Source organism: Antennarius striatus, chromosome 7 (genome assembly GCF_040054535.1).
Source record: "Antennarius striatus isolate MH-2024 chromosome 7, ASM4005453v1, whole genome shotgun sequence".
Taxonomy (NCBI): domain Eukaryota; kingdom Metazoa; phylum Chordata; class Actinopteri; order Lophiiformes; family Antennariidae; genus Antennarius; species Antennarius striatus.
The window spans coordinates 6,671,359-6,684,603 of record NC_090782.1 but is presented as its reverse complement, the minus strand read 5'-3'; the positions used below and the strand labels follow the sequence as shown (position 1 = coordinate 6,684,603).

At 41.7% G+C, this 13,245-nt stretch overlaps 1 protein-coding gene across 1 annotated transcript in view; it reads right to left on the bottom strand.

Annotated features, from left to right (window-relative positions):
* Positions 1 to 1,311: 1,311 nt before the first annotated feature.
* Positions 1,312 to 13,245, bottom strand: part of xpr1a (xenotropic and polytropic retrovirus receptor 1a) — a 56,885-nt gene continuing 44,951 nt past the window's right edge. Inside the window, exons 10-15 of the mRNA XM_068319040.1 lie at positions 12,213 to 12,381; positions 11,434 to 11,634; positions 6,200 to 6,366; positions 5,978 to 6,117; positions 5,582 to 5,806; positions 1,312 to 4,894 (exon numbers count right to left, since the gene is read on the bottom strand). Of these exons, the coding sequence (XP_068175141.1) occupies positions 4,837 to 4,894; positions 5,582 to 5,806; positions 5,978 to 6,117; positions 6,200 to 6,366; positions 11,434 to 11,634; positions 12,213 to 12,381 (960 nt within the window). The 3' untranslated portion in view covers positions 1,312 to 4,836. The remainder of the gene's footprint in view (positions 4,895 to 5,581; positions 5,807 to 5,977; positions 6,118 to 6,199; positions 6,367 to 11,433; positions 11,635 to 12,212; positions 12,382 to 13,245) is intronic.

Genomic DNA, 13,245 nt, shown 5'->3' with positions numbered 1-13,245 from the left:
GTGGGTGGGTATGGTGTGCTTGTGCTCAGTGGAATAAAAAAACAAAAGAGGATCTAATACTCCGTGTCCACACTCTAATAATTAGAGTGAAACTGCCAGCTGCAATTAAACTTCATTCTATTTCATCAATGAAAAAGCAAAAGGCAGTTTTGGCTTGCCCCTTCTCCGGGGTAACACGTGCCCGCCTAATACTTCACCAGTGTGCACCACCATAAGAGGATCACTGCTGCAGAGGAGCAGCTCCTGTTGGACGGTTGAGGTGGTTTGGACATTTGTGAGGATGGAGCTGCCAGGGAAGAGGAGAAGAGGAAGACTAGTACTGATTATAAATGAGCAAAGACAAATTGCATTACTGCAATCACTGCTGTAAAGATGAGCTCTGTAAAAACAATTCAGTACTTTTGGGTTTCATTGCTTAAAGATACACAAGCACATTTAATCTCACTATCAACTCCGTAAGTAACAAGTCTGGATCTCTCAGTCAATCCTCATCACACGTCTAAGTACACCCAGCTGTCACACAACTGCAGTTCCACCATATTATAAACACTTTCAAAATGTCTTGTCCATCTGAGGTAAATGTGAACATTTACATCCTCTTTAGGTTTGTCTGCTGACAGATGCTGTGATCAAAAGTCTTTAAAACCACCACCAATTTCATACTTCAGTCAAAAAGGACCTTTTAGTATTGACTGATGAGAGGTAAAAACGTTATTCCATTATATTACGGTTGGATGTTGATTGGCAACAAGTTAACCGTGTTTTCCTTTTGGCATTGAAGTCTTTTCAGGATGATTCATCCACAGTTGCTGTAACATCATGTTACCCACCCATAGCAAGATGCTTACTGATGTAACAGCTTGTTGAAAAAAGTTACTCTTACAATGTTGAAATATTTAACGAAACAAACTTTCACAAAAGTGGTGGATCGCAACCCATTTTAAATTGGGAATGATTTCATGAGCCATTTTGAGTACATCTCTTTCTCAATCATGAAACTATTACCTGTGAATAAACGTTCTGCCCCATTCCAATATTATTTGATTCATTGCTGGTATAAAATTCAAAACAATCACACCTTTACAAAAATTTTGTTGATGGGGTACAACTTTAGATACAGGGTGTGACATGTTCACTTTTTTTTTTTTTTATCAACAAATGTCAGAGATAAACTTAAAAACACTCTCCTAATTAATATTTTATAGAACATCTCGACAAAATACCTACAACAATCTGTAACAAACATAGAGATAATAGGTTGGAGCGGCTCAAACTTAAATGGTACACTGAAAAACGAGTCGAGAGTCAAAGTGAGATTTAAAAATAATCATGGTTTATAAAACCCAGATATGACAAGATGAACAGTGTATACAGAAATACAAATACCATCAGGAAAAGCATCATTGAACAGTGTTTTACATTCAACATGTATAAACTACTCTGTAAAAGGATGATGGTTCAGGACTATAAGACACTGAATTATTTGTCTTTTTAAATCACATTTAGCAACATTCTTTTTTTTTATTTTTTATATCCTATCAAATTAGAACATCCATCTACCAAAGTACAGGTACTATCACGTTCACCAGGATTAGAGACAGGTACGAACGACATCAAGAGGGAGGGATGCACACAACAAGCACTTAAACACTATGGCATTTTCAGTAAGCAGTAAACACAAAATCATCTTTCATTTCCACTGTGAGAGAAGTGGTTTGTTTGGGCTCTTCGCCTTAATCAAACACAAACTGTACAAAAGAACCCTGTTTTTAGTTGGTTACACAAGAAACATCTTTAAACAGACACTAATAACTAATACATAAACAATTTAAAAAAAAAAAAAAGATTCGCTGAGCAAACAGAAGATCCTTGGTCTCCTGATGGGAAACTCAAGCAGATCTGGGATCAGTTCAACAGCATCTTATTTTAGTGTGTGTCCTCTATGTTATGGGGGTTTTGTGCCCTGCAGTATATCAAAGTGCTTCTGTCAACAGGGCGCTTTAGAACAACAGATGTATCACAATATGTGCATGCACATTCACAAATGTACAAACAGTATTACAGCTTCAGGACACAGAAACCTACCCCCCTCCCGCCTCCCCACCCTCCTCCTGACGGATGATGGAGCATCGAACTACTTCACCGACGAGAAACACTGTCACATCGTCCATTTCTATGGATTTTGTTTTTCTACTTTTATACAAACACATCAACAGATGTACACATGAAGAGGAGCGCAGGATTGGAACCAATCCACAAAAAAAACCTCCTCATCACCAATACTGCTTGTCATGGAGCAACAATGGCTACAGATGAAATCTATCATTGTCACTGATCATATACACATTACATGAAATAAATTAAGATCCATGTACAATGTACAACAAAAGCAGCATGCAGGCGACACCATAGAGCCTTTTTTTTTTACAAAACTATCAGCTGGAGTGTTGTACTCTGCAACGAGAGAGAGAGACAATGTGGCTGTGTGTGCGTGTGGATGTCATGTTATACTCATGTATGTACTTGTGTACACGTGTCTCCAGTGTATTTAAATTAATGGATACGCTGCCCATCTGCTTCCTTTCTACAGGCACAACACATTCTTTATTCTTCCTAGCTGTCCAGACCACATCAGCCTCATTGCAGACAGAAGCTTTACAGTCTTTTGGTCTTTTCCAGTTGAGGGAAAAATAGAAGAAGAAGAAGAAGAAACCGTCTGTATTGCGTTTGCCTCGCAGCTCTCTGGGCTTTATCTTATGACTGGATGGTAGTGACACAGTGTCGCCCTCGGAGGAAAGGGCAGAGCATGCTGAGGGGTCGCGCAGGAGGAGGAAATGAAATCCTTCTTACCAACAGCTGTTTACAGTGAGAGCTGGTGGATTGAAAAGAAGACCTGGAGGCAAGTAGTGGACGCCAGAAAAAAAACAATTCCCCTGTCTGGGATTCGTTGATTACATTTAAATGATCAAATCATTTACCAAGACGTATGATGATAAATTAGTAGTATTGAACATAGGGCAAAAACATAAATGGATGTAATGCTGTGTAACACAACAACTTTTAGAGCCTGAATAATCATTTGTAGTGTTGACACTTCATCAGAGTCCAGCATTTATAAAAGTATTTAAATATCTTTTCCGATTGTATTTGTATTATTTAATTTGATGAATCCAGATCGAAAAAATGGTTTGTTTGGTTACAGTGTCTAAAGTAGTTCAGATTTTCACAAGCTGGCCCAGAACATTTTGTTTTGCTGCATAAATAAATAAAAAGACTAAAATGGTACAAAACTACCAGATCTGGCAAAACTCACGTTTGTCACAGAGCTCTGAATATGCCTGGTGCATCCCAGATTATTCTCAATCCTTCTTATACAGGGGATAACTTGCCACATTGCATTTTGATTTCAGCGCATATTTCTGAAGAATTATTAGACAGACACAAAAGGCATGAGGCTCTGCTGCTGCAGTACTGACGGTAAACACGAGTGCAAGATAAGACTTGGCATGTACACTCAGTTCACTCAGCAGCAACTCAGCTGAACGTCTGAGTCAGTGCTTTACATCACTCTGTTGCTGGCAGTATTTTTACTCATAGTCCAATAAAATATGCACTTTTATAAATGAGCATTGTGCACATTGGATGGACACTACTGTAGCCACGGACACATTCATTAACAGAGCTTTGGCAGTTTAGGCAAAGAATAGCAAAGCGTGTATTTATACTGTCTCTAATCGGCACTTTTAGATGATGCATCGATTCGAAAGCCAGGTTTGAGGTTCGGGGCTAAATCGAGGTATATCTATCATCTTTTACAAATGTGGCACAACCCAGAAAACATTTCAAACATTATAATGTACATAACAATCATTATGTGGATGCTCAAACTAGTCTCACTAGTATAAAACAACACATGTAAGAAGTACTTCACAACTACAGTAGAGTAATAAAGCACATCAAAGTATATTAAATGTATTACAAAACAACTTTGAATCAAAACATCCATACTTGAGTAGAAGAAGTTTTTTGTGTGTATTAAATGCACTTTTCCTGCAAGTGCCTCCATGGTAGTGATTACTGACATTACAACTAAAAAAAGACAGTATAAAAAGAATCAACGAGCTGAAACCGGTTGATTTGTTCTGATATGCTGTTCTGTGTGTTGACTCTTCCCTCAAAATTTCTGTTGAGTCATGTGAAGTCTTTTGATTGGCTTGTCTTCTCCCTGCTGATCCTAGTGTATTTAAAAAGGAGCGTAAACAGTCACATGTCACCTTATGCAGCATCTCCAAAATAAAAGCACAAAAAGTAAAGAATAAAAAAAATTAAAAAAAAATCTGAGAGTGAACATCACATATTTAAAAAGTCCTTTAAAATATCAAAACAATAAATCCCGGGCAGTGTGGTCTGTTTCCAGCTGTGTGCAGAAGACTTTCCTTGACACCTGTCTGTCTGTCTGTCTGTCTGTCTGTCTGTCTGTCTGTCTGTCTGTCTGTCTGTCTGTCTGTCTGTCTGTCCGTCCGTCTGGCATTAGCTCTCTCCTCAGCTGCAGCAGTATTACACAACGCTTGTGCTTCAGCAGGTTTATCTTCATGTGTTCTGCACTACAGTGTGTGTTGTGTGTGTTCTTCTGTACTTACAAAGACCAAACACACCAGTTAGATGTGAGGAAAAGTCGTCACGTCTTTGAGGGTTTTGACAGATGGTTACTAGACTTACACTATAAAACAGAAGAGTTTAGACTGTGAATGAATCCTTGCAAGTACAGTATGCATGTGTGCGTGTGTGTGTGTGTGTGTGTGTGCTTGTCTGCGTTTACGTGCTGACGTTATCGATTCAACTAAAAGCCTCATCATCCGTGTCTTCAATTAGCACCTTTGTGTCCTTCTTCGATCTAGAAAAGAAGAAAAAATATGACATCATCTGTCATCCAAAGAATACTTGACGGGTGTTTTATGTTTCTATCCACCGACAGGGGCCTCTTGGACCATGTCACACCACTATTATCCCTTCTGATTGAGAATTCACTTGAGTGTCTGAGAAAACTTTTGACCTTATCCCTGCAGCCACACCACAAACATAACAATACAATTTCAGTCTGTTTCTAACCAATTTGGGTCCTGGGCTTTTTTTTTCTATCCCTGACACAGTCCGACATACTTCTTCTTCTTTTTCTTTCGGCTTTTCCCTTCAGGGGTCGCCACAGAGAATCAATTGCCTCCATCTAACCCTGTCTTCTGCGTCCTCTTCTCTCACACCAACTACCTTCATGTCCTCTTTCACTACACTTGTGGATACATTACATTGTCAAACATACTAAATGAGTTGTTCGTAAGCAGTTTTAGAGTTCGTTTTGGGTTTTTTTTTAGAGTTCCAAAAAAGTGCGATTGCAGTGTTTTTTTTAATCAAAGACTGCTGGTTCTGGATAGAAGATGAACTTTGATTACTTAATATCAGATACATTTTTATTTTCTGTCTGCGTTCAAGTTTTTAAACATCCTCAAGTTTTTATTTCTCACAATCAAATAAGAAAGTTAGGTTGGAACTCATGACTGACATGAAGCGACGTGTGGTGTCTTACTGTGAGGTGGACAGTAGGGGGCGTCGTAGTGACAGGCTGTAGGATCTCTTCCAGGTCTTCTTGCCAGAGCGGTTGCGGACGCCGTCCTCCTGGTCCATCATCTGCTCCAACAGCGTCTGGTCATCAGCGTTGAGAGGCGCCACGGAGATATCTCTCACCGCACGAAATTCACCACAATTATTCAGGTGTTCGTTCTCCAGACGGAAGAAGTTCCACACGAAGCGCCTGCAGGGAGAAAGTGAATGGGATGTCCTTGGAAGATAACGTCGAGAAGATTTTCTGCATCACACCTTCGTCTTCCATCCCTTTGGAGCCACTTTTATCAAATGTTAAAAAAAACCTCATTCTGATGAGTACCATGTGGAAATCAAAAGTAATGATGCAACTGAGACCCACCTGAAGACCTCGAGGGGGGCCAGAACGGTGGCTAAGATGTCTCCTACAGAGTGGATGTCAGTCATTGTGGTCAGGCAGATCTGGATGATCCAGGCAAACCGCAGGATCACATCCTCTATAATGGCACAGTAGTAGTAAGCCTGGACGCAAGGGAGACAGCATTAGGGCATCGGGCGTTTGTTTGTGGGTGTCCTGGACCATGGGATTCCCATCAGACTCTACCTTGTGCGGGTAAACAATTTCTTCTCTGAGGAAGGTATTTTCTCCAGCTCCCTTGTCAAACAGGCCCCAGTCCATACGCAGATCCCAAATCAGTGTGTAGAAGGAGCTGATGGTGGAGGCCACGATCAGCAGGTAGAAGAACATGTCGGTGTCCGAGTGACCTTGTTCTGGAAAAAGCAACAACAAACATAAATGGAATTTAGATATTTTGAAAATTCATTCTAAATCCTCTGAAGGCTCTGGGATGGTCCGGATTGTTCCACCACCAGACTCATGAGTAGGTGGAACTTGAATACTTTGACCAGTAGAGGGAGCTCTCCAGTCATGAATACAAAGAAATGCTTCCTGAGAAGTTGTCCCCCCCCTCTCAGCTGGATGCTTCACATTGAATGAAAGACAACTAAGTATTAGAGCACATGTGATGAAAGTAGATGAAACAACGACACTGAGCAATAATAAAGATCCAATATCAACAGGTATTATCTGTCAAACAATCACCAGTAAATGCTATTTTAACCAGGGATGTAGTTCAGTGGTAGACTCCTAACAGAACAAGCCAAAGTTTTGTTTCCTATACATGAATTTTATTGCATACATACACACATGCACGTATCTCTGCAATGTATTTCTTTAACTTAAATGTCAAGTGTATCCTTATGTGAACTGTATCCTGTCCCAACTGACAACAAATAAACTTCGATAATAAGCGAAGGGATTTATTTGTGCATCAATATGTTGTTTAACTGATTCATTTTCAACCAAAAGCCTGACTGCTTTAACAAATTATCATTGTTTGACTCCTGTGTGTAATATTTACAATACAGAAAGTTTACAATAATAGTGCTGTAGCCCTTCATTCATGATATGTAGATCTGGAGAAAGCTTATGACAGGGTGCCCAGAGAGGAACTGTGGTATTGAATGAGGAAGTCTGGAGTGGCAGAGAAGTATGTTAGAGTGGTGCAGGACATGTATGAGGACTGTAAGACAGTGGTGAGGTGTGCTGTAGGTGTGACAGAGGAGTTCAAGGTGGAGGTGGGACTGCATCAGGGATCAGCTCTGAGCCCCTTCTTGTTCGCTATGGTGATGGACAGGCTGACAGACGAGGTTAGACAGGAATCTCCATGGACTATGATGTTTGCAGATGACATTGTGATCTGTAGTGAGAGCAGGGAACAGGTGGAGGAGAAGCTAGAGAGGTGGAGGTTTGTCCTGGAAAGGAGAGGAATGAAGGTTAGCCGCAGTAAGACAGAGTACATGTGTGTGAATGAGAGGGACCCAAGTGGAAGAGTGAGGTTACAGGGAGAAGAGATCAAGAAGGTGGAGGATTTTAAGTACTTAGGCTCAACAGTCCAGAGCAATGGAGAGTGTGGAAAAGAGGTGAAGAAGCGTGTCCAGGCAGGATGGAACGGGTGGAGGAAAGTGTCAGGTGTGATGTGTGATAGAAGAGTTTCAGCTAAAATGAAAGGAAAGGTGTACAAAACTGTGGTGAGACCAGCGATGTTGTGAGACAATGTCACTGAGGAAAAGACAGGAGACAGAGCTGGAGGTAGCAGAGATGAAGATGCTGAGGTTCTCTCTGGGAGTGACCAGGAAGGATAGGATCAGGAATGAGTACATCAGAGGGACAGCACATGTTAGAGGTTTTGGAGATAAAGTCAGAGAGGCCAGACTGAGATGGTTTGGACATGTCCAGAGGAGAGATAGTGAATATATTGGTAGAAGGATGCTGAGTTTTGAACTGCCAGGCAGGAGGCCTAGAGGAAGACCAAAGAGGAGGTTTATGGATGTAATGAAAGAGGACATGAAGGTAGTTGGTGTGAGAGAAGAGGATTCAAAGGACAGAACTAGATGGAGGCAATTGATTCGCTGTGGCGACCCCTGAAGGGAAAAGCCGAAAGGAAAAGAAGAAGAAGCCCTTCATTCATGATAACTGCTGTGACACATGTTGCTCAGCTGCTTTGTATGTTGTTCGGTTACATCCTGTATTTTGATATTAATGTGAAATAGTGTGAATCCTGGAATGAAAGATAAATTTCAAAAGGAATTCTGCTAATATTCTGCTAATAAAGTGGAAGAAAATCAAACCAAAACGGGCATCTATTTACTTCCTATACATTCTACTGTACGTCTGCAGAGGCAACCCGAGCTCAGTGTGTCTCTACAGGATCAGTGTGATTTACTTGTTCCTCAGTGGGCGCTAATATACAAATCAGCGCCCAGTAGGCCCAACACAGTGACTCACCCAGCAGTCACCAGACAGACCTGCCTCGCTCTCATTTCTCATAGTCAATCCTGCTTGTTGCTGCCAGCCAACGAGACGCCAGCAGCAGAGCAGGGGCCGTCCCTGACAGGGAATTACTCTGTTAGCTGCTGTTACTCCTTCAGTCAGTGGACGGGACGGAAGTGGTCCCAGCGGTCACGCTGAGATTTCCCAGCTGTAAATTAAACATAGCCCTGGACAATAGATTCTTTTTGCCGGAGAGCATCCACTGATGTGCGTTCCTTGGACCGTAAAGCGTGAAAGTATTTCACTCCTCACTTTCCTTTCCCACCCAACCAGTCAAAGCAGATGACCACCCTCCAGAGTCTGGGTCCTGACCAGAGTTTCTTCCTCCATGAGGGAGGAAGAAAATGTGCTTTTGAAATGTCTGATGATGTGATTAGGTGCTATATAAATAAAGATTGATTGATTGAATTTCTGTAAGGGCTGTTAATTTTTGTTTTTTTAACAAATAAACTGGTCAGCCACTAAAATGCATGCATGGTGAGATGGACACTGATGGATGCCCACGTGCCATTGGACAGAGACGGATGATGCACCTTGATCACATGGTTCATCCTGGCTCCAGATATAAACAGATTAGCTGTAGCAGGAGGAGGAGCAGGAGTGAGTTAGAGTCCAGACTGGAGCAGACAGACAGAGAGACACTGTCTTCTCTTCATTGATAAACATGTGTGTCTGACTGAAGATGTGTCTGCGTACTACCATCCCTCCCTCCATAAACGGGTCAGTACATGAAATGGAGTCATAAAAGCTGTCAGCTCTGGGCTCATCTTTATTCCAGCAGAGTCCAGCAGACGTGTGTTCAGCCCCAGGCTGGTAATTACCTCCTCTCCTCTCCTCTCCTCTCCTCTCCTCTCCTCTCCTCTCCTCTCCTCTCCTCTCCTCTCCTCTCCTCTCCTCTCCTCTCCTCTCCTCTCCTCTCCTCTCCTCTCCTCTCCTCTCCTCTCCTCTCCTCTCCTGTCCTGATCTTTTGTTACAGATTTATTTTCTCTCACATAATACTTAATGTTAGGGATATGGTGATAAAAACATCTTAACTTTCTACCCTGTGCATTTCCACCTCAAAAACCTTTTCTTGGACTATACAGAGCTAAAACTACTTCTGCCCATCATTCAGCATCCTGTTCTCCTGCCTGAGATAAAGCTCAAGGGTTTAAATTAGCATTAGGCCAGTCTCTGCAACCAGAGCAGCAATAAGTCTCAAGCCAATGTACATAAAACAGAGCCGGTATTGATCCAAAGTAATCTGCTTTATTGTAAGGCATCACATTGTATGTTACCAGGTTTGGGAATTCTGCCTAAACCGGGAAATCTTCCATCAGCTCTCTGTCTCTTTTCTTGAAAGCGTCCAACCAATTCTTCCCAGCACTGAGCCTTTCTCTGAGGAGAGATTCTGCTCCGTTTGCTGCCTCACATCCAACATGATTGAACGCTTAACATCCCACGCTCACACAAGAGAGCCAAAGAGGTGTGGAGCTCTTCGCTGCAGTTTGATGTGACCCAAAGAGGAATCAGCAACTCTGGAGGAACTGGAATCTGACTACTTCTGAATTCTCCTCAACATGTATGTAATGCATACTTCCTCTACACCGTGAGCTGCTTTCCTTCACCAAAGCTAAATGTTGGGAGTTGTGGTGACATGGTGTTGACATGTCCACAGGAAAATGCTGGAGGCTCTGCTAGATGCTGACCTATACACTTACACTTTCATAGCAGGACCCAGCACGCCACCTTTTCAGGTAGATGCTAAGTGATGTGTTTGACCCACACTACAGAAACGTTTTTATTCTGCCCATACTTTGTTGCCCTTATTCATTCATACTTGAATCCAGGATGTCTCATATATTTGTCCATTAGAGGCTTCAGAATTCACCATAACAACAATTTCTGCAGAGTTCACACCACACACTGCCACAGTGACCAGTTCATTTCCTCAGGAATCCATTTGCCATCCATGTGTGTGTGTATGCAGCTGTCAGTCTGCCCACACTGCTTGTCCCTTTGACCAGCGATTTGTCTCAGCTTCCATTACACTGGATGAAAGACAGCTTCATACAGAACAACACATGAAAAGAGGCCATTAGTCTCTGGGCTTCATTCTAAAAGAGGAAGGAGGATGTAGTTTAATGGACATCTCTCCTTCTGAGCTGTGGATGGAAAAGGTCCATCTGTCTGCCTCCTTTCCTCACTGGCGGTGGTCAGCTTATGAAACAAGCAAGCATTGATTTATAATTATATCGAAAAATGAATAAAGTCAAGTTGGGAAATAACATTTAGCCTTTGAACAAGAAGATTAATTTCACGGCTGGCACTTGGCCAACGAATAAATGTATAAACTTGCATCTGAACAGAGAGTAAAAATACAAGCAGCAGAATAAATGCTTTGAAACAAGCCCCATGGATAAAATATCTGTGAAGGACAACTAAATGGATGCTGGGGTGGGGGGGGGGTGCTTTCATTGCTGGGGAGTTGTCTCACAAACATACCTTTGTAAGATGATTTCTGTATCTGAATAATTGCAGGCTATTTGTAAAGCGGTCAGAAGGAGTGGCTTGAATTTGAATGACAAACCACTTTCTTTCTCTGTTACCTTCTCTTCAAATCTCGATTCCGTTGGATTTAAAATAGGAATATTTCTTTCTCTTTTCATTTCTTTGTCTTTTGTCTGCTTGCTGTTATACTGAGACTGAGAGTAATGTCTTGTTGATTGATGGCTGTGCATTTTAAACACTCATGCATTTTAAAAAAGCTTTCCCAATATTATTATAATGCTCTAAGCACCAATCAGGAAGCCAAAGCGAACATCTAGCATCAGTAAGAATGAATAGTGTTGTTATGTCACTACAACATCAACACAGCAACATATAAATATCGTTGCTTTGCTTTCCAGACTAGCAGCAGACAACACATAAAAAGACATTTGAGCGTAAATATATTTGTGTCCTACTTCTGTGTGTGGCGTAGAGGGCAGCAAAGGTGACGACAAAGAAGGTGGTAGAATATTTCCCAGCATTCACTAGATGAGGGAAGGCCCTCTTGGTGTCACGGTAACGCCTCAGGCATTGGATGAAGCGGAACCAGGCTGGCAGACATTGGATGATGGCGCGTAGACCGTAGGAGTAGCTATGGCACATGTAGTTTTCAGAACCTAGAACAAAGTAAAAGAGTATATACGTTAAGGTTAGAATTTATCATTCCCTTTTTATTTTCTCTACCATGATTTCCTCTCATTCCCTCTGCAGAGAAACTCATTTCCATGGGAGTCACATAATGACCCTTGAGTGGCCAAACATTTCTATTCCATAAGCTCCGTGTTAATTGGCTGTGTGGAGACCGAAGTGTCACCACTGATGAAGTGGATCGACATAAATCAGAAGCTCATTCACACGACTTCAGGGTAGAAGAGCTCAACTGCCTGGAAACCTGTCATCTAAATCCTTCACATTTACTGAACGACGGAGGCATTCACCTGTTTATTGTATTAAGACACAGCAGGTTAAGAGCAAACACTATGATTGACAATAAAATGTTAATGATCATACACAGATATACAGAGCCAGAAAATGAGTAGACACTGCATTACATTCGATTACACTGTTGGAGTGATGTAAAGTATTATTACTAGGGAAATCATTTTCTTTCTTTCTTTTTTTTTCAAACCTGGCCCTTTTTGCTATTCCTCTGTTTACTGATGAATGACGTATAATTTCAGACTCCAGGAATCACCTGCAGACTTGGGCAGCAATCCTTTGCTGTTGCTCCACTGAAGTTCGAAGATATAGAAGCAGATGAGATACTCCAAATCCATCAGGACGAACACCAGAGAGTTGAGCTGATCAGCCAGCCAGAAATCTGCAAACCCCACCCGGTGAAAAGGTGCCGTGAACACACGGAACTGGAAGAAGGAAAAAAAAAAAAGGGGGGAAGTGAGAAAAATCAGAGTCTATTTAAAGTTAAGTCATTATTTTGAAAAGAAGATTGAAAGCAGCCTCAGAAGAAAATATTTGGTGCATTAAAAAAAAAAAAAAACCCCTAAAAAACCAAAAAACCTTTTATCTGACTTTACGGCTGCTAAATCAACCTTGTATCGACCTTGTCAACACGCAGTGACAACAATGGGGCAGAATTAGTTAGCTTTTAATTAGCGTACAAACTGTTGCAGCGCTTCAAAAGAGAAGTGTAAAGCAGGGAACAAGCTCTATTAATTAGATGTCACACACACAGAATAGAGCTTCCAGACTACCTTATCTGCATGCCACAGGACACTACAGTCTGAGTCACTGTGTGTGTGTGTGTGTGTGTGTGTGTGTGTGTGTGTGTGTGTGTGTGTGTGTGTGTGTGTGTGTGCCACTACTCTCTGTGTACAAAACAAGCACAAGGTACAGCCCTGCATAGCTCTGCGGCGTGCCTTGGCTCACATGCTCGTGTTATTTGGGATATGACTTTTGGCAGGAGCTCAGTTATTGACAGTGTTGTGCAAAAGGATACAAGCCGGCTCAACTCTTTCCATTTACCCCCTAAGGCCACATGTGACATTCAAGAGCAACCGTATGCCCCCCCCCCCCCATTTCAAACCCCAACACACTCTCCTTCACTGCAAATGTCAACCAATATTGATTTTTTTTTTCTTTTTCCACACATTTCTTTTTGTAACTGTGAAATGGACTGGATTTATAGAGCACCTTTTTCTTGATTTCATTCATTCATTCATTCATTTCTACACACATTCACCTCATGGTGGTGGAGGCTGCCATACAAG